Source organism: Heterodontus francisci, chromosome 17 (assembly GCF_036365525.1).
Source record: "Heterodontus francisci isolate sHetFra1 chromosome 17, sHetFra1.hap1, whole genome shotgun sequence".
NCBI lineage: Eukaryota > Metazoa > Chordata > Chondrichthyes > Heterodontiformes > Heterodontidae > Heterodontus > Heterodontus francisci.
Window position 1 is genome coordinate 76,611,805 of NC_090387.1, and position 26,236 is coordinate 76,638,040.

At 39.8% G+C, this 26,236-nt stretch overlaps 1 protein-coding gene across 2 annotated transcripts; it reads left to right on the forward strand.

Moving 5' to 3' along the window:
• The first annotated feature begins 5,866 nt into the window (after positions 1 to 5,866).
• On the forward strand, positions 5,867 to 25,051 carry LOC137379081 (CD276 antigen homolog). Of its 2 annotated transcripts, XM_068049724.1 has the most exons (5): positions 5,876 to 6,464; positions 6,776 to 7,078; positions 15,250 to 15,546; positions 18,666 to 18,776; positions 24,044 to 25,049. In XM_068049724.1, exons 1-5 carry the CDS (start codon positions 6,410 to 6,412, stop codon positions 24,241 to 24,243), a joined length of 966 nt encoding a protein of 321 aa, XP_067905825.1. In that variant the 5' UTR covers positions 5,876 to 6,409; the 3' UTR covers positions 24,244 to 25,049. The 2 variants fall into 2 exon arrangements, with proteins under 2 accessions (XP_067905826.1, XP_067905825.1); XM_068049725.1 differs by lacking the exon at positions 18,666 to 18,776 and having other exon boundaries at positions 5,867 to 6,464; positions 24,044 to 25,051.
• Positions 25,052 to 26,236: the final 1,185 nt, after the last annotated feature.

A 26,236-nucleotide genomic window follows, 5' to 3' on the forward strand; every position in this document is an offset into this window, starting at 1 on the left:
GTTAAACCTCCTTTAATTTCCTTTTGTCTCTCTCTTGAATTGGCCTCTCTTTACAATCATCTATGGGCAGCTTGCAAAACTAAGTTTCCCATGGTGGTGTACTCAAAATTTCAAGCATTTTATAGACCAAGTGTTACTGCTTTTAATGGGTGTTTACTTTTGTAATGATATAATCTTGTGGTGATTTTTTTTTTGGTTACTTTCTGTTGGTTTTTCCTCCAATTTATATTCTTTTGTCTCTGAATCTCTTCCATGCACCAGTCCTTGAATGAGAGGACAGATAGATGACATATTGCTAGTCCTCTGCCAATTTTGCTTGGAAGCAGGCTGCTGGAAGGTACGCAAGTAGCTGAGGCAACGACTGCTTCTTTGATTTACATCACTACATTAGGCATTAACTAATATGAAGTTGATGGTCTCACTCAGGGAAGCATCAAAGATAATTGGCGGGGGAAATATATGTGTCACCAATGTGCAAGAGCAGCTACTGTCCTGAGATTGAGAAGTCAGATACATTCTCTACATCTAACCATGCTGCAGGAAAAAAGCATTTGCCTGGCCTAGGATGCTTTGATGCTGGTTCTCAGTGCACAAAATGGGAAAAGCATTCCACCTTTTTCGCACTTGCATCCTTTTCAGTGATGAGTGCAGCAAATTAGCTAATTATATGCTGTGGAAACCAGGTCAATATACCACACAGCAAAGTTGTGAGCAGAGAATGGGTGCGGATTGAGAATGAGTACAAGACAAAGCTTGAGATAAGGGCAGTCCGATAGACCAAATCACCAATTCAGAAGTTATATTAGTCTTTATTGCAAGGGGGTTGGAGTATAAGAGTAAGAAAGTCTTGTTGCGATTATATAGGGTTTTAGTGTGACCATACCTGAAGTCATGTGTACAGTTTTGGTCTCCTTGCCGAAGGAAGGATATACTTGCCTTACAGGAAGTGCAACAAAGGTTTACTTGGATTGATTCCTGGGATAAGAGGGTTGTCTCATGAAGAGAGATTGAGTAGTATGGACCTATATACACTGGAGTTTAAAAGAATGAGGGACAATCTCATTGAAAAATATAAAATTCTTAGAGGGCTTGACAGTGTAGTTGCTGCAAGGCTGTTTCTCCTGGCTGGAGGGTCTAGAACTAGGAGCCATAGTCTAAGGATGAAGAGGTAGGCCAATGAGAACTGTGATGTGGAGAAATTTATTTACAAAGTGTTGTGAATTTTTGGAATTCTGTACCCCAGAGGGTTGTGGATACTCAGTCGTTGAGTATATTCAAGACTGAAAACAATAGATTTTGGGGCACTTGGGGAATCACGTGATATGGGTAATAGGATGGGAAAGTAGAGTTGATGTAGAAGTTCAGCCATGATCTTATTGAATGATTAACTAGAGGTCATGATCTCAGAATAAGGAATTGAGGTACCATATGGCCTACTCTTGCTGCCATTCCTTATTTTCTTATAACAATGAAGAAAAGTCATTAAGATTAACAACTTAGTTTGATTATGTTACACACTTTGACAGGCGTATGCTCAACAAATAGCTTTGGTCCTTTTATTTTTGCCTTAAGGTAAGCCACCTTACATAAGGTAGCAAGGCAAAGACAGTCAAATGACCCGTTGTCTTAACTCCCGGTGTTAGACAGAAGCCAAGAATGGATGAATACTGGGATTTCTCCCTAACAATTCTCTCCAACAATAGCTCTTTTGAATAAGGGATCACTGCATGGAACGTGAGGGGAGATAAGTGGTCCATTACTGGATAGTTTTCTCGCACTAACCCACTTCCATTAATCAATAAAAAACTGGCTAATTTATTTAATCAAAGGCAAAAGTGTGAGATTTAAGGGAGGAATTTGTGTTCAGTTTGGAAATCTAGACTGAAGAGACATTTGACCTAAAGCTATAGGGCAAGTCCAAGTTAGTGAGATATTTTCTATAATTAATACTTATGTGAAATGAGTAAACAGAATTTGTTTCTGGAGTTTGTGTTGATGGGAATTCATACTGATACTGTTTACATTTTGCGTTTAGTTAGGAAAAGAGGGCCTGCAGTTGTTGGGAGGAAACTCATGATGTTTGTGGAGTACGATATGTGAGCCATCATTATTCTGTTATTGTATCCAGGAGCAGCACCATTTTGAACTAAATTTTGTAAATTTGAGTTGCTGGAGCAAAGGAGTTTTGTACATGGAGAGTGGTTGGCTACAATCCATAGCATTAGGGAGGATAGTGGTGGATTGTACTTGACAGAAAGTAATCGCCCAAGAGGCAGTGGTAGACAGGTGAGAATGCAGAGATGGTGTAGGAGGAGAGAAGTAGGAGACCATTCTCAGCTAATAATTTCTGGACATGTGCTGGACAGATTAAGGACAGGTTGATTGAGAAGGTCATCAGGTGATTACTTGACTGGTGCAAGAGTTTTTTGTTCAGGTATTGGTCAGTTTTGGAACAATGAAAAGCTATATAGAAGAGACCTGAGTTGAACTCAACAGTATTTGATTTGATTTTGATTTAGAGATACAGCACTGAAACAGGCCCTTCGGCCCACCGAGTCGGTGCCGACCATTAACCACCCATTTTATACTAATCCTACACTAATCCCATATTCCTACCACATCCTCACCTGTCCCTATATTCCCCTACCACCTACCAAGACTAGGGGCAATTTATAACAGCCAATTTACCTATCAACCTGCAAGTCTTTTGGCTGTGGGAGGAAACTGGAGCACCCGGAGGAAACCCACGCAGACACAGGGAGAACTTGCAAACTCCACACAGGTATTCTTGTGGAAAGAGTAAATAGAGCAGTGGGGAATGATTTTAAATGGTCTGGCACTGGGAAGGGGTTTGAGACGGAGAGCCTTATTGATAAAACTAGGGTGTTTCCTTGGCTCAGTGGTAGCCCTCATTCCTCTCATGGACTTGAACATATAATTTCACCCTGCAGTACAGTACAGTACAGTGCAGTAATGAGGGAGCACTATATTTTTAAAGGTACTGAGGAAAAAAATGGATAAGGCCTGAAAATAGGTATGGGGATCACAATGTGCTAGGAAGCTGCACCCGTTCCTTCCGATGCAGGCAACATGCAAACTGTGTGCTGTCTGCTAACTTACATGGTTGCAGAGACCAGCCCAATGCAAAGTGTGCTGTTGAGTGGCTGCACATCTCACCCTGAGGCCCAGGTTCGTGCGATGCTAACACTATTTAAAGCTAGCCTGCACTACATGAAACAAGCCTGCACCTCTTAAAGGGTAGCTTTATTCTGGCTGCAGCAGGTTTTGGAACTCACCCACATATCACAGCTTGCACACACTGCCAGCTATTGAATTATGACAGGCACATCATCCAAAAACACACTTTCATCTCTGTTACAAGACAAGGTGACCCACAACCGCAGGCAGCAGCACCTAATGAGCAGGGACGTCTCCTTGTCCTGATAGGAGTCCATGCTTGCCATCATTGGAACAGCCACACTTGAGCCTGTGGTTAACGGTGGCGCTAAAACCATCGAGGATGATGGTATATTCCAACCTAAAGCTGCTCTCATCCCACTTCCCCCTCATCCCACAATCTCTTCTGATTTAGAAGCTGCAGATGATTTAAGCATGTATCACTTGCTGCCCTCTGTGCCCCTTCCCTCACTACAACTCAACCCATGTACCTGGCAAGGGTTGCCAGATGGCACCTGCCACCTGGCCAGGCAGTGGTGCAGGAGTGTGAAGTGCACGGGGAATAAGAGACTGATGAAGAAACACTGTCACTCTACCTCACGCTTGCAGCCACCAGCTCAGATTCTGGCACTGCATACTTTAGAGGGTAGCATAGAGTGGGATCTGCATGTTGTTACGACCAAGGTGGAAGCAATGCATGGTCAATTCAGTCCCATCACTCCACAGGTCACAGCATATTATTAAAGTTTGCCCACCTAAGTGGAAAAACAGCCAAATTAAACACTCCAGTAACCCCCAGAATAAAACGAACCAAACCAGGTATCTTTAGACAACAACAAATTAACTTTTTATTCAAAAAACTAAATCTTAAACACGATTAAGATAAACCTATGTCTAAAGAGCTTAGAACTTATTTTACCTAACTTCCCCCATTCTCTCACATACAATCAAAAATCAATAGTTAACTAGTTTTAAAAGTGGTTTTTTAAAAGCTGTTTCTTAAGTATAAATAAATATGTAAGTCTTTGTGGGTTATGTTCCTGATGGGCGAGGTGTCCTACTGTAAAAATAATCAAATGCCTCTCGAAGTCTTCACATGGATTTGATGAAACAGTCTGTTCTTGATAGGCATTCAAAGCACTTTGGCTGCAGGAGGCATCAAACAGTTCTTTGAACAAGGTGGGTAGCTAAGGGTCCACTTGGATTTTAAAACCGAGTCTCAGTTTAAAATTTATTTCAGCAATACAAATGATCTCTTCAAACGACCCTGTAGCTCATTGTAGAATTTCTGCTGGAGAAATAGATGGATCTTTTCTTCAGTAGCACGTGTCTGGTGAGTCTCTCAAAACTTTTTTTTCTCTGGTTTTTCCATACAGCTAAATCGTTACATTACACCAGGTGACACCTCCTGCTGTAGCCTCGGAGCAGGTGCAGCTGGCATACTGTGCCTCAGAAATCCAAAACTTCTCTCCCTGTCTTAAAGGTACACTGTTTATAGCAGAATCTTAAAGGCACACTGTTCTAATCCAAGGAGAAAAATAAATACGGTTCCCTGACAATGTGGTTAGTCACTGGAAAAGGTCGTGCAGGTTCCAGCTGCCAGGAGGGCAAGCTTACACATGAGTTCTGCTGCCGAGGACTCAGATGAGGACATCGATGGGGCAGTGCCCAGAAAAAGGCTGATGGCTATGCACAATAAAATGTTTGGTGCAATGGGAAGCCTGCAGTGGCCATAAACTAACAAAAAAAATAAAAAGATAAACTGCAATTGGTAGAAATCTGAAATAAGTATGGACAGTGCAGGAACTAATGGACACTTCTGTGAACACCTGGAAAGGAAAAGTGAATTTAGTGTTTATTCTCTTACCCCTTAGGTTTCAGCTGTTCCCAATAAATGGATTTGCAGACTTCTTAACCTATGACTTGCCTTCCTATAACACGTGTCACTAACCCTGGTTAATTTTACTTTGTAATTTTCTTACTTAGCCCTTTATAGAGATTTCTCTTCTGGCTCATTTCCAGTGGAATTACTTGCCAATTTTCTGATTATTGACAGAAGTCCTGTGTATTTTGAGCAATTTCTGTCCTTGTACCAAACGGTAAGAACTGAGAGGTTATACTTAACAGGAAAAATTAAATGGACTGGGGTTCCTGAGAAGGCTGAAGGGTGACCTGATCGAGGTCTTTAAGATTATGCAAGGGTTTAAAGGGTGGACATAGAGAAGATGTTACTACTTGTAGGGAGACCAAAAGTAGAAGGCATATATTAGTCACTAATAAATCCAAATACGGAGTCCAAAGAAACTGAGCTACCCACAGAGTGGTTAGCGTGCAGAACTCACTGCCACTACGAGTAGTTGAGGCGAATAGCATAGATGTATTTTAGCGGAAGCTGGATAAGCAAATGAGGGAGAAAGTAATAGGTTAGATGAAGAGGCATGGAAGGAGCTTGTATGTAGCATAAATACATGAACGTATTGGGCCTAATGACCTATTTCTGTGCTTTATATTCTATGTAAACTCCCCAACGACCAAAGCTAAGGCACTGATACAGTTAACATGATGACGGTGAGGAATAAATCTGATTAATAGCTGTCCTTGAAAAGTTCCTGTTGCGGGGCGCACTTCTCCTTAAATGAGCAAATCAGATGCAGACCTCCTTTGGCTTGGGATGGTGGGGAGGAAGCTCGCGTGTCCTACGTTGGCTGAAGGCTAAGGGGTGGGGGTGGGTTTGAGGCCGCAGAGAAAGTCCGAGTTAGAGTATTAAGGAAGTGCAAAGGGTGAAGGGGCCTCTTGTGCGTTTTAGCTTTTGCAGAGCTGTGAATGCTACAGCCAACATCTGTGCATGTGTGAGGTGCGGAGACCGCAGAAAACAGGCCTGCAGAGAGGAAACTGATGGACAACTCACCCCCAGCACCCTCCTATCTCCCGGCACTCACCACCTTCCCTCCTCCTCTCGCATGGCGTGACCTTTGATTTCTGCTTCAGATAAAAAAATAATCGCTTGAGTAGATCTCGAGAAACAAAAACAGCGCGATTTATACTTCTAGCGTACATGATGTGCAGATCTTACCTACCCATCACCCAGTATTGAAACCGCAAGATTGCAAGTGTGATATCGAACAATTGCACATCACATTATCTCAAAAAAAGTTTACTCTCCTCTTCCCGCGCCCCGCCCAATCCAGCCCAGGGTCTGGTGCCCAGTCGGTCCTTAGTTCCAAGTGTCAGTATGTCTGGAAGAACCCAACTTCACTCCATACTTATTCTGGTCGTTTCTTGCACAGGTACGTGTCTTCAGTTTAACACCTCCTACATAGTGAAAGCAGTAAATGAAGCTCACAAAAATATTCACAACGTATGTATATTAAATTATATAACTTTATAGCTGAACTTCTTTCATATTGTTCTTTGGAGAGTAACAATTCTTTTGATCGCCATATGTTTAGGAGAGGGGATATTTCTAACTAAGGAATAAAATTTACTCAGCAGTATGCGACTGAAGGGAATGCTATTGTCCCGTTTTCTACTAATTATATCCGCTCACCCTCCTCCTCCCATGAATAAATGTTTGGTGTTTTCTTTATTTTGTTACTAGTTGCTGATGAAGTGCTTCAGTTCCTCGATATAAGGAATGCAATCGCAGGGCAGACCGTGACTTTTCACTGTTCGTTCCCCCTGTTCAAAGATAAAAATAAAATCGTAGTGCACTGGTGGAAAGACGGCGAACGGGAATTCTTAAACTCGAGACCAGATCCCAGGAGACGTTTCCGTGTTGAGAGCAAAGCGAGCGCTATGTTGAGCCTTCTGAACGTGCGTGTCGGAGACTCTGGAGTCTATTATTGCAGAGTGCAAGGGGAATTTACTGGAAATGGGACCGGCAAAATGCTTAATGTAAGCGGTGAGTGATCATTCTCAGCGACTTAGAAATCACAAGTTACATCTGTTTCTAATACTAATCGGGGCCAGTGAGATAGGACAGGGATGGAGTGAGAAAAAGGCTGGGACGGATGAAGCGAATTGTCGTTAATTTATTAGTTACGACTCTCCCATTATGGTACATTTAAAGAATAACCAGAGCACAGCAGATTATTGTGGCCGGGGAGCTAACAGAACTTAGGTGCAGCTGTACCAAACATCAGTCACTGGGCACGGGTGATCGGCGCTTTTGTTGCTCAATCAAGTCTGGTGAAGGTTGACGAAAAAGCCCAATGCTGAGCATTACACAATTGGTCTCACACCTTGACATTCATCTATTGTTCTGGGGGTTACCGCAGGCTCCTGCTTTAGCTGCTATTTCGAAATCATTTACTGCGTAAAATAATTTTTAAAAGTATGTCGTAATCTTCCCAGATAGTTACATTTCACATCGACATCTTCTAACAAGCGTTTCCCATTATCCATAACCTTCCGGCCAGTGAAATCGCTAACTTCCCCTCTCGTCTTGGACTTTTTATGTTAGAATGAAATCCGCTAGTTTGAACCTTTTTATTATTGCCCCTCTTAAAAACAGCTCGTCGGGGTTTTCCGAATGGAAATCGCGGGCTGGGCGGCACAGAAAGGGAAACCTCGGCCATAATAAAAGCAAAATACTGCAGATGCTGGAAATCTGAAATAAAAACAAGAAATGCTGGAACCACTCAGCAAATCTGACAGCATCTGTGGAAAGTGAAGCAGAGTTAACGTTCCGAAGAAGGGTCACTGACCCGAAACTTTCCACAGATGCTGCCAGACCTGCTGAGTGGTTCCAGCATTTCTTGTTTTTATCTCGGCCAAGTCTTTACCGGAATGGCCGCGGACCGAAATTTTTTCAACTCTCACTGGGCAACATCGAATCGTTTTCTGCAAGGAAAACTGCAAATTTTTCTGCAGATTGGTTGCTTAAAAAAATCGGTCCGCTTTGATTTAGTTACAATAACATACAGTGTAAGGCGTTCTGCGGGAGGAAAAAAATCTCGCACTGAGAGTGGAAAGTAGTAATAATTTCCAGGCTCATGTCCAGGATACATTGGGGACACTGTTAGCTGGACTAAACTGAAGAATGACAGGTATGAATAACATGGATACTCCTGTCCACGGGAGAGTGAAGAATGATTCATTTTCAAGGATGCCGGTGTAGGATTTGTTTCTCCCGGTCTGCGTAGACATGCCTGGAGATTTTTTCTGCTTGGGTACCTCGAGCGAAATGGTTGACAATGATGTTTTTACCACTTCGCTCCAGCTAGCAGATTCTCCCAAACTCAGGAGCAGATTCTCCCAAACTCCAGTCGGGGATCAGAAGCATTCTAAAGGGATAGGGGGTTATAACTGAATTATGACATTCCGCCGAGTCCAGTTATTGCATGATTCTTGCCATCAGACGGTGCTGTAAATGAAAGATGAAGACTGTTACCGCGACCTATAATTGACACTGTTTATACTGAATGTATCTGCAGCTCTTTCTGTAATTTGTTTAGAAAAAGTTCTGACCAAACGTAAAACAGGCGGCGGATCCAACATCGTCCATTTTACTCAATGGCACATTTCTAGCCTGACAGGAATGATAGTGAATCGACAGCCCATGTTACATCTCGCCAACCTTTTATTTCCATTGATATCACCCGTTTTACCCTGTTGCACAAAGTCAAAATTACTCCCAGTGGTCCTTAACTATTGTTGCAAACTAAAACAAACTGCAACTCATCGGCTGTCCAAACCCCTGTATTAACGGGTCATTTTGTTATATATATCGGAAGCTCGCGGGCCACGCATAAAGAATCACATTACCAAACACCGAAGTTCCAGGATTAAACATGAGAGAAATGCTTCCGTAAACGAAGTTACAAAAACTGTTTTAAGGTGTGCTGCTGCGGCTTTACTCCGGGAGTAACCTTCAAGAGGACGAGTCTCCCAATGGGGAAAGGTTTCAAGGGCTCGTCCATTGAATCTGGCTCCCCGAGTCTAACATTCCTCTGGTCTAAGTGAAACACATATTGGATTAGTCCAAAATCTAGAAAACAAAATCTCCGACCCCTGAAAAGTAATAGGAAGTAGTATTCAAATCGGAACATTTAGTATTCAAATGTTAAAACCTATAACCAGTCAACTTCGTGACAAATGCATTTTCCTCTCAAATTGTTTAACGGCCAATTCAAACCCAACTATTCACTTACATTAGTGTTTCAAACTTTGACGTGCTCCAGTGAAACAGCTCGAATGAGTAGATGTGCCAACTAATTGGGTAAGAAAATTCAAGGTCTAATTTTGGGACATTGGAACTTTAATTGTCGTTTGAATCAGAACCACATCAGGGACCAAGCCTGGGATTTAATTTGTGATACTGTGTCCTGTAATTTATGATCTTCACTAACAGCCATCATTTCTCACTTCCATTATTAGTTGGGATGTTGGTGTAGTTTGAATATAGTTTCACTGGTCTGATGTTAAACAGTACCCCCACCCCCACCCCGCTGGAAATGCAAAGAAGTTAACGATTTTTGTCCTGTCGTTTTCGTCAAAAGCCGTAACGTTCAGAATATCTGGAGATGCAGAAAATTGACAGACCCAACAGTCAACCCAACAGCCTGTCTTTAGCCCATAGCACCAAGCTATTGTTTAATTAAAGGACGTTTCATATTGCTGAAAGTAAACTATTTGCAACATAAATTTACACAGATATTGTAACGGCCACCTAGTCGGTGTTAACATAAGATAAGAGCATAAGAAATAAGAGTTGGAGTAGACCATTTGGCCCTTCGAGCCAGCTCTGTCACTTAAAAAGATTGTCGCTGATCTTCTACCCCAATTCCACTTTCCTGTATTAGCCCATTTTCCCTTCATTCTCTTTGTTGCTGAAAATACACAGCCCTCTAGGGTACAGAATTCCAAAGATTCACAACCCTTTGAGTGAAGAAAATTCTCCTCATCTAAATCCTAAATGGCCGACCCCTTATTCTGAGACTGTGACCCTGTGTTCCAGATTCCCCAGCCAGGGGAACCTTTTTCTGCCCTGTCAAGCCCCTTAAAAATGTATGTGTTTCAATGAGATTACCTCTCATTCTTCTAAATTGTAGAGAATATAGGATTTGCCTATTCAATCTCTCCCCATTGGACAATCCCCTCATCCCTTTGTGAGCCTTTGTTGCACTTCTCTAGGGCAAGTATCTCCTTCTTTGTGTAAGGAGACCAAAACTGCACAAAGTATTCCAAGTGTTACCTCACCAATGCCCTGTATAATTATAGTAAGACTTCTTACTCTTATACTCCAATCCCTTTGTAACAAAAGCTAACATGCCATTTGACTTCCTAATTACTTGATGTACCTGCATATTAACTTTCTGTGATTCGTGAACAAGAACACCTAGGTTCCTCTGAATGCAAACATTTCCCAGTTTCTCGACATTCAAAAAAGTTTTGCTTTTTTAAAATTTTTCTATCAAAATGGATATCTTTACACTTCACTACATTGTATTCCATCTGCCACATTCTTGTCCACTCATCCAACTTGTCTATACCTCTCTGTAGCTTCTTTGCATTCTCCTAACTGCTTACTTTCCCACCTAACTTTGTATCATCAGAAAGCTTGGATACGTTATACTCAGTCCCCTCATCTAAGGCACTAATATATATTGTAAATAGCTGAGGCCTAAGTACTGATCTTTGCAGAACCCCACCAGTTACACTTTGCCAACTTGAAATTGTCCTGTTTATTCCTGCACTCTGTTTTCTGTCCATTAACCAATCTTCAATGCATGCTACTACCCCCAAATTCTATGAGTCCTAAATTTGTGTAATAAACTCTTGTGTGGCACCTAGTCAAATGATTTTTGAAAATCCAAATACACATCACCTCTATCCATCTCCTTCGTTACTTCCTCAAAAAACCCTTACTGATTTGTTAAACAGAATTTCCCTTTCATAATTCTGTGTTGACTCTGCTTAATCATGTAATGATTTTCTAAGTGCCCTGTTACCACATCCCTGATAATAGATTCTAGCATTTTACCTATGACTGATGTTAGATTAACTGGCCCGTAGTTCCCTATTTTTTCCCTTTTTCCTTTCTTAAATAGCAGGATGCTACATTCCTGTCCCTGGAAACTGTTCTAGAATCTAAGGAATTCTGGAAGATCAAAATCAGTGCATCAACTATCTCTACAGCTACCTCTTTTAAAACCCTAGGATGCAGATTGTCAGGTCCGGGGATTTTTCACCTCTTAGTCCCATTAATTTCTCCAGTACAATTTCTCTACGAATACTGATTTCTTTTAAGTTCCTCATTTTTGCTAAACCCTTGGTTCCCCATTATTTCTCGAATGTTTTTTGTTTCATCTATCGTGAAGACAAATACAAAGTATCTTTTTAATGTCTCTGCGATTTCCTTATTTTCCATTATATCACTTGTCTCTGCCTCGAATGGGCCACATTTACTTTCACTAATCTCTATTTACATATCTATAGAGACATTTACAATCAGTTTTTATGTCTTTTGTTAGTGTGCGCTCATTCTCTTTTCTGTTTCCCTATCAAGTTCTTGGTCCTCCTTTGCTGAATTTTAATGTTGTTCCAATCTTCAGGCTTACTACTCGTTTTGGCAACATTACAAGACTCTTCCTTGATCTAATACTATTTTTAATTCCTCTTGTTATCCATGGTTGGACTACTTTTTGTATGGGGATTTTGGAATTTATATTTGTTGCAAATCATGTATTAATTCTTTAAATACTAACCATTGCATGTCTGCTGTCATATTTTTAATGTAGTTTTGCAATCTACCTTAGCCAACTTGCGCTCATACCTATGTACCTACATTAAGATTTAAGACCCTAGTTTCAGACTTGACTAAATCACTTTTAAACTCAATAGAAAATTCTGTCATATTATGACCACTATTTCCCAAAGTCCCATTTACTACAAGGTTATTAATTAACTCTTTCTCATTGCACAATACAAGATCCAAAGTAGCCTATTCCCTAGTTGGTTCCTTGACATACTGATTTAGAAAACTATTTCTATACATTCCATAAATTTGCTCTCCACACTATTACTGCAAATTTGGTTTGACCAGTCTATAGGAAGGTTAAATTTTGAGATGATTGCTGTATTATCTTTATTACATGTGTCTCTAAGTTCATGATTTATACTCTGCCCGACAATACAACTAATGTTAGGGCTCCTTTAAACAACTCCTACCAATGTTTTCTGCCCTTGCTGTTTCTTAGCTCCAGCCAAACCGATTCTACTTCTTGATTTTCTGAGCTAAGATCCTTTCTCTCTACTGTCTTTTTTCCCATCCTTTATTTAAGGGGCTACACCTCCTTTTCCACTTTATCAACCCCTTCTAAAAGTTAAGTATCTTGAATATTTAGTTCCTAACATTGGTCTCTTTGCAAGTACATCTCTGTAATGGCTATTAGATCAAATCTTTTAATTTCAATCTGTTTTTCTGCCCTTTATCCTAAATCTCTCACATTCAACCATATCTCTATATCCATATCTCTTTTTCCCTTTGGTTCTAGACTAATTTATTATAATTTCATAAATTTGCTTTCATTGTAGATGGTGATGTTCTTAACAGCCATGGTTCAGTGCCAGCATTCTTGCGTGAGAGTTCAAGCAGCACTCCAGGGACTTCAGCACACAATCTAGGCTAAATCTTCAGTACAATAGTGATGGAGTGTTAAACTAAGTGCATGACTGCCCACTTGGGTGGAAGTAAATGTTCTCATGGCACTATTTAAAGAGCAGTATTGTTGTCCCAGTGTCCTGGATGACATTTATCCTTCAACCAATACCATCGAAAAATTACCTCATTACTGCTTGTGGGACTTACTGTGGACAACTAGATTGTTGTGAATTTTGTTGGCAGCAAAGTGTTTTGTAACATTGTGAAAGATGCTAAGAAAATGAAAGTTCAGCTTTGACAGTGATGTGCATTTCATCTGAGAAGGGGAAACATTCAGATGAAAATATTTTAGCAGTTTAGCTCCTGACAAAATATTACATCACAGCCTTCTTTTTGTGATTCTGTATTTTTTTAAAAATGTGCTGATCAAGGTGCTGGAGAATGCAAATCTTCCCATTTAGGCACCCAGTGTTAGTATCAGGCACTTCTAGATCAGGTAAGGCCACTTATTCCCAGTCTTGTGAAGGTGCTTAAATAAAAATGAATTCAATTTTTTTTGTTTAGTTATAGAACCACAGAACTATAGAAAAATTATAACATAGAAGGAGGCCATTCAGCCCATCGTGTCTGTGCCGGCCAAATAAACTAGCCGCCCAATCTAATCCCACCTTCCAGCACCTGGTTGGTAGCCTTGCAAGTCACAGCTTTGCACATCCCCAAGTCACAAGTGATACAAAGCAGAAAGATAAAATTAAGATGAAAAGGTAAAAGCTCAGAAAAACAGTCTGTAGTTGCATTGTAAGTATTAAAATGGGGGAATGAAAATTACTCTAGTCTTTGTGTTGCACATGCCAATATAGTAATAAATATTTCCTCTGATTGGTAATTCTAGGAAAATTGGAAAGAGTACATTTGCAATTATACTAGAAACTCTGACCAAAGAAAATCTTTCCTCTCATGGATGAATCTAGAATTAGTTTCAGAATAAGGGATTGCCCATTTAAGACGGAGAGGAGGAGGAATTTCTTCTCAGAGGGTTGTGAATCTTTGGAATTTTGTACTCCAGAGAGCTGTGGAGGCTGAGTCATTGAATATATTCAAGACTGAGAGACAGATATTTGAACTATAGGGGAGTTGAGTGTTATGGGGAACAAGCTGAAAAGTGGAGTTGAGGCCAAGATCCGATCAGCCATGATCTTATTGAATGGTAGAACAGGCTTGAGGTGCTGTATGGCCTACTCTTGCTCCTATTTCTTATGTTCAGCCATGTTGTACTTTGGGATATTGTGTACATGCTTAATGCATTTATATGAAATAGACTCACACGAATGCACTTCCAGTGTTGCTGCACAGAGCAAACAGCATTCTTCTGCCTGCATGATCTCACAACTACTAAATCTATCAGTGGTTGAAGCAGATAGCATTGACACTTTTAAAGGAAGGGTTGATGCATAAATGAAGATGGGAATAGAAAGATATGGGGCAGGATGGGATGTGGTATTGTGAAGAATAAGCTAGCTTGGCTGAATGACCTGTTTCTGTACTGTAGATTCTAGTCCTGGGTCTTCTATTGCAGCAGCATGCACCAAATGTTGATATTGGCAATTATTATTCTTGTTGAAACAGTATTCTGAATAAAATGTCACAGTTAATTTAAAGTTTTTCTTGATCCCAATTAGAAATAACAATTATAGAATGGTTACAGCACAGGAGGAGGCTATTCAGTCCTTCGTGTCCATGCCGGCTCTCTGCAAGAGTGACTCAGCTTGTACCACAGCCCTGCCCTTACCCCGTAGCCCTGCAAAAAAATTTTGTTGAAAATTTCTACCAATTTAAACAAGCTAAATGCCACATTTTGTACACTAGTAGATTACAGCATTCACCATTATCATTCAGCTGTCCCTCTCTTATCTGTTCAACATCAATAGTGCTTAAACATCCAATGTGTTTGCCTGAACAATGAGTTTCAGGAAACATTACAACGAAGCCTAAATATATCCTGAATGGATATTCTCAGACGCTGCTGGGTGGCAATTTGAAGCATGGGCTAATTTTAATTTTCCCTTCCCAGCTCTGGGATGCTCAGCCAAATTGTAACTATTCAAGATAACACTGGCTAATCCCATATAGACCAGAAATTGAATCAATAAACAATACATTCACCCAATGTGTTCTTGGATAATCTACATTTTTGTATGCCATGTTACTACATGACAATGTATTATGAAGACACCAAGTTTCTGTTGCTTTATTGCTTACGTGAGAATGTTCTGGGCATCCAGGCTCTGAAAATTGATACAACTTAATTCACAATCACACCAGGAAGCAGTTTCTATGAACTGTGGAGCAGTTAAATATTCATAGATAAAGCATGACTACAATTTCGTTAAATGATGCCAAGAGGAATATATCAATATTTTGTATTCAATATAGAAATCAGGAAATTTATTTTTTTTGTTTTTCTATAGCTTCTCCACATCCTCTGAAGATTTTACCAAAGTTTTTTGCAAATGGCTCTCTAACATGTTTATGTAAAACATCTGGGTTCTACCCTGCTGATTACACCATTGCTTGGCAGAAAGATGGTCAAAAGATTGTGGCTGGAGTAACGACATTCAGAGAGAAGAATGCTGATGGACTATTTGAAGTTTCCAGTTATTTGCACGAGACACGGCCTGTTCAGATTGGGACTATTTATATCTGTGAGGTATCTCACTCTACCCTCAAGAATCCAACATGGGTTAATTATACTGTCAGTAGTACAGGTAAGCAAAAGACCTATTTAGCTGCAAAATTGTTGTATATCGTGGTTTCAGTGCATTTGGTAGGACAAGTTTTTGCATTGTAATAATGCCAAAAAAGGCGGAGAGTGCAATGCTGGTGATTTTGCAGAATGTGAGTTCAATGGAGGTGTTGAGACTGATGTACCAGCTGCAGCTGCTGAGCTCAGCAGTAGGATTTAACACTACTTCTAAAGCTTACTTTTACTCGATTTTTTTCCCCCTTCTTCTCTCTCTTCCTTTTCTGGGTGCACTGTGTCTTGCTGTTCTTCATATGTGATCAGGATGTGGAGACCACCACAAGCAGTCTACTTTTGTTCTCATCCTAAACACACCCATGTGCACGCTCACACAGTCATTCCAGTAAGTATCACTGGAAATCAATCAGGAATTTATTTTACCCTCCTTGTAGCACATCAACAACTGATCTCTCTGGCTAACCTAGCACAGGCCAGGATTTGAACTTGAAACCTTTTGACTGATTTTTGACTGAACAACTGTAGTGAAAAGAGAGAAGATAAAAAAAGGGCAAAAACAAAATAACACAAACAGAACTGACAATGCATTGTGATTTACAGTCAACAGTGGGTAGATGAACCACAGTCTATTTTATTCATTTACTGGATGTGGGCATCACTAGCAATACTTATATCCATCCTAAATTGCCCTTGAAAGGATGGTGATGAGCCGCATGCTTGAATACATCTGAATGGTTTGCTAGGCGATAATAAGACAGTTAAGAGTCAGCCACATTGCTGTGGGTCTTGAATCACATAAATATCAGACCAGGGAAGTATGGCAGATTTCCTTTCCTAAAGGAAATTAGTGAACCAGATAGGTTTTTATGATAATCAGGTAGTTGCTTGGTTACCACTACTGATGCTAGCTTTTTGTTCCAGATTAAATTAACTAATTGAATTTAAATTCCCCATCTGCCATAGTGGTATTTGAACTCATGTCTCCAGTTTATTAGTCCAGGCCTATGGCTTACTAGATCAGTAACATAACCGCTATCCTGTCATCACTTATTGCCTCAGCCTGCCTGCTTGAGTAATTGAATTACAGATCTCAGATGATGAGTGCTGAGAGCCACAAGACAGAAATAACATGGCAATCTGTAGATAGTAATTATGAAAGATTATATTTAGTGTGAGAGTAACTGGGAAACACAGTTGTCTCACTATTCCATCAATTGTTTTCAAGCCATAAGAAAGTTACTTGTTAGTTGGTCAGTGAATGTTGTTCCTTTATGAGCTTAAGTGTGTACGCAGAGCTCTGTGTTCCACACTCTACATTGACCCTGAGCAAGCGGTGAAAACACGCTGACAAGTGGTTTCACTATTTGATATGCAGCAATTGTTGCAGGACAAAGGGGTCTTAAAGCAGATAATATTCCCAAAGTTAGAATGAATTCCCATTGGCAGTCGCCTCATGTTTTGTGTACTTATATGTTTTTTGCCCTAATGTCACCCCTTCCCCCACCACCTCTTTTCAAGACAATGACATTTGCCTCACCCCCAGTACTTCATCCACATGTGAGTTTAGACAGTGTCTGTCACCAATTTTTAACCATGGGAGCTATGCAACTCAACATGTACTGTCAGGTGTTCATAAGAGATTCCTTTGCACTTTTCAGAGAAGAGCAGGGTAGGTCTCCCTGTGTCCTGGTCAACATTTATCCATCACCTAACATTATAAAGAGATGAACTGGTCATTTATTTCATTTGTGTTTGTGGGATCTTGCTGTGCACAAATTGCCTGCCATGTTTCCAATATTATTACAGTGACTACAATTTCTAAAAAGTAATTAATTGGCTGTAAAACACTTTGAGATGTCCCAAGGTTGTGACAGATGCTTGTATAAATGCAAGTTCTTTCATTAAACAGGACAGACAGAAAAAAAAGGATGCCAATAATCCAAATTAGCCATGTGATTTCAATTAAATGTTAATTCAACGTTTTATGACTGTAATATGTGAAAATCAAGATATTGTGTTGTTGGACTAAAACACACTGTAGTAAGAGTTCAAGGAACAAAAGCATTTTTAAAGATTTACCGTATTTAGCATTTCTCGTGTAATTGTTGTGTTCTTTACCAGCGTATTTACAATTTCTTTAGAAATTGCAACAACAGTTTCCACAAATACACTTATAAAGTTGTTGCTACGTTATAGCAAATGGAAAATTTCCCTCTCTCAATGTATCGATGCTTCAATTTACAATGTTTTATTACTGTTTTATCTTGGAAATATTTTTTAAATGTATGTGTTTGGGGGAGTTTAATTTCAAGCTCAACCAAGGTGAGTGGGTAAGATGCAGAGTAAAACATCCTTAACTCCATGCTTAGAAGAGCACCATCAACTATACGTACGCCAATTTTCCATTCCTATTAGCCAACCTTGTGGATTGTTTGACTGATATAACCTATAAACTACTTATTGCTAATCTGGACTGAATTTTGAACAGTTTTGACCCACGTCATCCAGGAACTGGATGAGATTCTCAAAGTCATTACACCTAAGGTAAAGCCTGGCTCGAGTATAAAATGAAAACCCGACTGGGCCTGACCCAACCACAGCCAGCTCGAACCCGACCGGGCCTGAGTCCTTCAATTTTTTTTCATGCCTGACCCAACCCAAAAATATCAAACATGTTATTAATACAGAAAAATAAAACACATCAAAACGTAGATTAAAAAGGTATCAATACAAAACAAAACCTGACCACAGCCAACCTGAACCTGACCCGAGCCGAGCCCGAATGCTGGACACTGAATATGGACCCGAACCCGACACACATAGTTGGGCTTGGTCAGGTTCGGGTTGGGTAGCCAGGTTTTAACCTAAGGGTCACGAGGTGTAATTTTATGCATTTGGTAGTTCTGGCACAAACTTTTATGGCCCAGGCACAGTAATTGAAATATTGGGTGTGAAGGGTGGCATACTGTTTTTGTGCAGGGAGCTTAAATTCATCATATATATCTAGAGCCATCAGAATGAGTTGGTGTCTTAGAAAGTGAAGTAAGAACCTGCTAACCTACTGTACCATCGTTTTCCTTCTGAAAGTGAATTACTTTATTTTTCTGATTTGTATGTGCCTTGCAGGCGATGGTTTCAGTGCCTCCTTTCCTTGGTGGATCTATCTCTGTGGAGCAATATCTCTACTACTTCTGATTATTTTGCTGGTACTTTGTTGTAAATTCTGTAAATGTAAAGGTAAGGGAGCCATCTCATTTCATTCATGGTTGGATTTCTAAACTTAATCATCATCAATTGTACCAACACAAAAATGACAAGCTGAAAGGATATTGTGAACTAATCATATTAATCAGAAATAATGACTTTAGGATCAAAAAATATGACTCCTTTTTTTAGATGTTTTGTGCAATTTATTTTTGAGCTCATCAAGGTGAAGGATGTTAGTGTTACAATTGGAACACTTCCATTCTAGTCACTAAGAACTTCCAGATTATGTATAGCACATTAAAAGACCGGGTAAAGTTTCTCCTATTCTCCCCAGAAATTTGGTACAATTCAGAAAATCCCCTACTGTGCCAGTGTGACATTTTCCCAGTTGTCACGTCCTGGTATGAGATTGTCAGTTAGTTATTATTTAGGCACAGTTTGTGCTGTGGTACCTCACAACTATGAGGAACTGAAATGAAAGTGCCCGAACCCATTATTTTTAAAATCCTTACAATCAACTGACAGAGAACACTTTCATCCCACCAGTCTAGGTTTAATTCGAACCCAGGTTCCAGAGGTCAAAGGCCACTGTCTAACCCCTGCATCACTCAGTCACATTTTGTGTCTAGTATAAATTATTTTCTTCTATATTCCATGCTGCATTCAACGATGAGATTAGTTACCCACTCCCAGGCATTTGCAAATACCAGTCAAGGCAGATCTTGAGAATGGCACAAATTGAATAACATTATTTTCCCAGCTCCTTAGGGTTAAACCACTTGCCCTCCTCTGTCTGCCTTCTGATTTGAAGGCATATCTGAGATTCAGAACTCTGTGTGGGGAACCTTGGATCCTGGCTCATGTTTCTTAATATAATGCGGCCAACTTTCATCTTCCTTATGGCCCTAAAAACTGGAGCAAAGGAGAGCTAACTTGGGTGAAAATCAACTCTGCACAAGTTTTTCTTCAGGTTTGGAGTGTGTGAAAGAAGTTCCATTTGAAACAGGTATGAGCTTAATTAGCATTTTAAAATGGGGGTGTGAAAGTGCCCTATTTAATTTTCTTCTTTGATGGTGGACTTGCTGAGCACTGAGTCCAACCCACATCCAAGAAAACCAAGCACACGTCATTCTGTGGGTGAACCTTTCAGACATATAAAGGGCATGAAATGTTGTTAGACCATTTCTGGGTCATTTGGGGAAATACCTTTTTTTTTCTCTGTTGGGCTCATGAAAGTGCAAGTACCATTCTGCTACTTCTCTTAATTTAGTTTTTATCCTGCACACTTTTTTTTGAATCAATGAGTTTTCCAATGGGAATCTTCCAGGCAAGCATGTTTGGCAGAAAATAAATACCTCTTGAGGGTTGTTGAGCAGGTCAGGCTGCCCAACAGGTGCCTAAATCCATCCCACCAACACCCATATCTGTAGGGAGAGGTGAATTTACTTTACTTTGGTAGATATAATGCTGATGGAGGATCCAGTTCCCAAAGAAAACTGTGCCACAGACGATGTCACATCTATATGCTGACAACTGTTACGCTGGATGATATGTCATACTTTATGTAGTACTACACGAAAGAATGACTGGCAGTATGATCAAGACTTAGCATTGGCTGCGCCTGCCAAATTGCCAGCAACATTGTTGCAGGCCATGGTTCACATGATTGGCAAAGACAATGGGAGCCAGTCTTCTTAAGGTCTGGACCTAAAGAGAGGTGGATGCAGAGCTGTGACATCATCCACAAAGGCAAGCATCTTAAAACTGCCACACACACTGATAATGACAATTAGTTTTGGCTTGAAACTTGGCTGAACCTCTTTGCAGGTCTGCTGCAATGCTGGCTTATGGAAATATGATACTATGGAGTGGTACATGAACATCTCATGCAGCACTAAGATAAATTACACAGCTTTCATACCATTGGTTGGGTGTTAGTTTTGCCACCATTTGCATGCAGACTCATGCATACCCCTAGGGTTCCAGTTCCCTTAATTTTGCAGAATATTTCTTAATCCCCTCTCCCTTCAGCCTTAGCAAAGATTGTTAAGGGCCTGAAATGGCTTTTGAGTTATCCAAAGGCTTTCTGAATTTTCTGAACTTTCTGACTCTGTCCTTAATTGTTCTCATCCATTTAAATCTGATTTACACACAAGTTTCCTCTCCCACCATTACTGTCCTTTCTAGACCTGTTTGACTCTGTATCTTTCCCTATAAAGAATTAGGCAAACAAGTTTACAACAGAGCATTCAGTGCAATAAAATCTCAGTTCCTTTCAACTTTTTTAAAGACACATTTTTATGTTGCTTGCAAATAAACCAACAACTCACCTTATCTTTTGTTCAATCTTTAGTCCTTCATCTACTGAATTATTTGTCTTTGTTAACTTTCATTATCTCAACTGAAACTCCTATATTTCCACCAGTAACTGTTGCCTACAAGAAGTTGACTTGAAATTTACATTCATCAATTCTTTATCTTTATCAAAACTTAAATTCTGTTATATTAAGAGAGGCTCTCCTATGACTAATCTCATAGTCATATCTCTTAGGACATCCTTCTCTCCCTTCTTGCCTCCAACTCCTCTCTCTCCTTTGCACCTTTTCTCACCTGTTTTACTTTCAAAGATGCTGCAATGGTTATTTATCTCTTGAATTTTCCTCTCTTGCCTAAGTTCCAAATAAGTCATCATACACATTGTACTTCCTTCTTGCAACCTCACTTTGTAAAATGAAGACTCATAGCACTGTCTCTACCTCATTCGTTCCCAAAACCTCAAACTGCAGAAGTCCTTGCCGCCAACCATCTTCACTTCCTGTACAAACACAGGCATTTGAAACCCAAGCTTGGCATTGACTAGTTACTACTTCCTGAATTGGATTGTTTCTCTTTTACTCTCTTCAACTTTAGTTGTATCCTGCACTGAATTTTGGTCTGTAATTTAGTTTTCTCAATTTATAAAGAAGTCTGTCTACTCTCAAAATGTCGTTATGAATTTTATTTTATGTTCTTTCAAATTGTGAAACAAAAATTGCTTTAAGTGAACATTTCTTTGAACAGAGTAAAAATGAAAACCAGATTCCATATGTTTGTCTGTCATTGCAACTGAATTATTTCAGCTGTAAATTCACTTTCAGTCAGCATCTGGTCGAATCACAAAATATCAGACGCTCCATGTGTCTTTGACCCATAGCTCAACTGTCTTAATTTAATTAGGAAGCTCTGATTTTGATTTTGCGAGTCATTTTTGCATTTAATTTTTCTCCTGAGTCTATTGCAACTTCCAAGATTTCTTTTTGGAGTTAAGGAAGTTGCTGGATGAAGAAAGTATGGTATGTTCGAAACTGTAATTCTCATCAAAGGATTAATATTCTATTATATTTCGGTAGTGTATTGTTAAAGTCTTAAACTAAGTGCTACCAATATAAGTTTAGGCGGGGGGTGGGGGGGGGGGGGGGGGGCGTGGGGGGGGCAGATTTTTGCACAATTTCTTCCACTTGCAGCTATAGCTTCCATGCAAATACAACGGAAACACTGTTTAAAAATGTGTTTACAACATTTTTACAGGGTTCCCACGACTCTTTTTCCGAAGTTACAGTGGACAAGTGGGAGGGCATGCTCCATGCTTTTCAAACTGGGTGGCCACTTTGGGCATTCTGTCGTCTTGATGACATTAGCTGGCAAATTCTCAATGAACTAGCACACATAGAGAGACTGCATGTAGGTTGTCATCAGAGGTCCCTGGTTTGACCTCCCTCATAGCACTCAAAAGAATCTGCACTGGGAATAGATGATGCAGCCACCTGCTCCATAGGTGGAAGATGAGGGACGACCCGAAGTGCAATTGTGGCCATGAGTCCTGGACCATGGAACACATCACATCAACCTGCCCATGAAGATCTGTTACAGGAGGCACCTCATTTCCCCACCTGGCATCTCAGAAGGCCATCAAATGGATACCCTAACTTGACAACCCATTATGAGCTTTTCCCATCTTATACAGTTGTAGTAGGAGAACCTTGGGAAATTTAACCCCATCATATCCTTGATTGGTATTTATAGGAAACTTAGTGCTTTAAAAATGCATTAGAAGCAAATAGTACAACCATTTCAATAAAAGGTTATTTAAGTATACATCATGTTACATATAGTGAAATAAAAATGTTACTCCCTTTTAGAGCCTAAAGTATTGATTTCTGGTTTGTAGTTTAAGGTATGCATTGGCTAGATTTTCTAGTTAACAATATGCTGTATCAGATTATTGCGGTATTACTGAATCTCTCCTGCAATGCTATTTCAAATTCATATTCTGCATCAATTATCCTTCATTGGAAAGGGTAATTCCTGTAACTTGTGGCTCTATGAGAAGTCAGAAGTTATATGCTGTACAATAATTACAAGAAAGAGACCTGAGCACAAAATATAGACTGACACTCCAGTGCCATAGCATACAAGGCTTCAGGCCAAGTGCTGGAAAATGGGCTTAGGATAGTTAGATGCTTGATGGCTGGCACAGACAAAATGGGCCAAAGGGCCTGTTTCTGTGCTGTATGACTGTATGACTCAAAGGAGTACTGCACTGTCAGAGGTGCCATCATTTGGGTGGGATGTTGAAGTGAGGCTTCATCGGCCCTTTCAGGTTTATATAAAAGACCCAATGGTGCTATTCTAAGAAGAGTAGAAGAGCTCTCCCTGGTGCCCCAGCTAATATTTATCCCTCTACCAACATCACTTTCACAGATTATCTGGTCATTTTCTCATTGCTGTTCATGGGACAATGCTGTGGGCAAATTGGCTGTTTCCTACATTACAGCGGTGACCACACTTCTAAAAGTACTCCATTTGTTGTGGACTACTTTGGGATGCTGTGAAAAGTATTATATGGATGCGACTACTTCTCCTTAGAAAATGGATTCATTCAAAAATTGACAAAACAAGTACAACTTTAAAGCTTTGCATTGCTGTCAGAAAATCATAGCAAGTCAGCATAATCTTTGCATGCATTTCTTCCAAATGACCATCCTTGATTTGTAAGGCAAGCCTAACTATTAAGCCACGTGAGGCAGCTCCTGATACTGCTGTAACTTAATTTTTCACAAGTGCACCTCATAACAGCAATGGCTGAAGTGGAAATTCTGCTGGATGTTCCCACTTTCTAGTCCACAGGTGCGGAGGTCAATTTTAGTGGCCCTACCAACATCTTGGTGAGATTTGAACATAGATCTTACATGGTTCAATAACACAGCAGGTGTTCCAGCAACTTCTGTCCCTTATATTTCATGCTGTTTCTCTTGCAGCTCGTAAAGACAACATTCAAATGAGGCATTGTGTACGCTGCTCCGAGCCAATAATGGAAAACCCCAAATGCAAAGAACAGGCAGAAAAATTAGACAACGCTGAGATGCCACAAAGGAATCAAAGAGTAGGAAAAGTTAACGACACTGCACCAAAGCTCAAGAAACACCGTAAGAGAGACAAGGACACTACATGTGCCTGATGGCGGAAAAACAAATCTGAAAAGCATTTTATAACAATCATAGATTCTCTTTAAAGAACAACTTCATAGTAAATGCACAGCACTCTCCATAAGTGAATCAACAAGAGAATCCCAGGGAGTCTGCAAGATGATAAGATTACTGCATTTAACTGTATTTGTTAACTCACATTATTTCTGTTCTGTGAACTAATATTTCTGAATTGATAATACTCATCTCTGCTTTTGTTAGTTAAGGCATGGGTCTTCAGAAGGGTGTTCATATTTTACTGGGGACCACTGTGAGGGCATTAATTTTTGAAGGAGTCCCATACATAAGAAAATGTGATAAACATAAATTTAACCCATTTCCAGTGGTCCAGCTACACCCACTATATGGAATTTTCATGCCCATTCATTTGCAGTTTATAGACTAAATTGCTGGATTGACAACCAGTATATAAAATTACAGTTTCCATTTCATACCCCTTGAATGGAATGCAAGACCATATTTGCACCCCCTAGGGGTAATTTGGAATTTATGCATTAGTGTAAAATGGGTGATAGAGAATCGACAGCCCAATTACATCTCTTCCAATTTTTATTTACTCCCACTATTTAGAATTCTACAGTCCATTTCCATCTAGTATAGAGAATTATATTGCCGCCTTCACCTGCAGTGTACAGAATTTAATTGCTTATTGCATAAAATTTCAATGCCCTAGTCACATACACAATGTAGAATTTTAATTAAAAGCAAAATACTGCGGATGCTGGAAATCTGAAACAAAAACAAGAAATGCTGGAATCACTCAGCAGCTCTAGCAGCATCTGTGGAAAGAGAAGCAGAGTTAACGTTTCGGGTCAGTGACCCTTCTTCGGAACTCCGAAGAAGTCCGTTCCGAAGAAGGGTCACTGACCCGAAACGTTAACTCTGCTTCTCTTTCCACAGATGCTGCCAGACCTGCTGAGTGATTCCAGCATTTCTTGTTTTTGTTGTAGAATTTTAATTTCCTTTTTACAATCAATGAATTCCATTTCCCGCTCACAGCATGTGTACAGAATTCCAGTACCCATTCAAATGTGTATAGAATTCTGTACCATTTATTTCTATTGTGCAGGACTTAAAAGCTCCAATTATACCACTTTCAGCTATACCCTTCTGTCTATACTTCAAAATTACACTTTTGAACACATTCTAAATCTACATTTTGCAAATTCTTACAACATTGCTTTAAATCAAGCTATAAAACTATACTAACATAAAAGTAATAACAGTTGTGAGGGATAACATTCTGATTAATATTTATAATTATAAGGGGCTTAGAGTAAATAGGGGTGACCTATTTACTTTAGCAGAGAGATCAAAAACTAGGGGACATGGATGTAAGGTAATTGGTAGAGGGATTAGAGGGGAGATGAGGAACCATGTTTTCACCCAGATGGTGGTAAGGACCTGGAACTCACTGCCTGCAAGGGTGGTAGAGGCAGAATCTCTCACCATATTTAAAAAAAAGTACTTGGTTGTTTACTTAAAGAGCCATGACCTACAGGCTACAGACCAAGTTCAGGAAGGTGGGATTAGGCTGGGTAGCTCTTCCTCGACTGGCATAGACATGATGGACTGAATGGCCTCCTTCTGTGTCGTAAATTTTCTATGATTCTATTCTATGATTTCCATTTTGAGTGAATGTATTAGTAGTAAGTCAGTTATTTATACTGTTATTCTGCACCAAATATCATTTGTTGTAATACACTGTATTCCAAATATTTACTTTTGTCTGATACTGTTAGGGTAATTGAGTTAAAATATAATAAAATATATAACTAGCTCCTTTGTTTTTAAAATATGTAAATGTGAAGTGCAGTCCAGATGTTGCACAAGTTTATTAGTTGCATTAGTTAGCCCCTCAGAGACTTTTACTACTTATTTTGGGATATTGACCAGACACAAAGTCGATGAATAATTTATTAACCTATAATTTGTGCAAAATGGAACGCTCTTTTCATTTTTGAA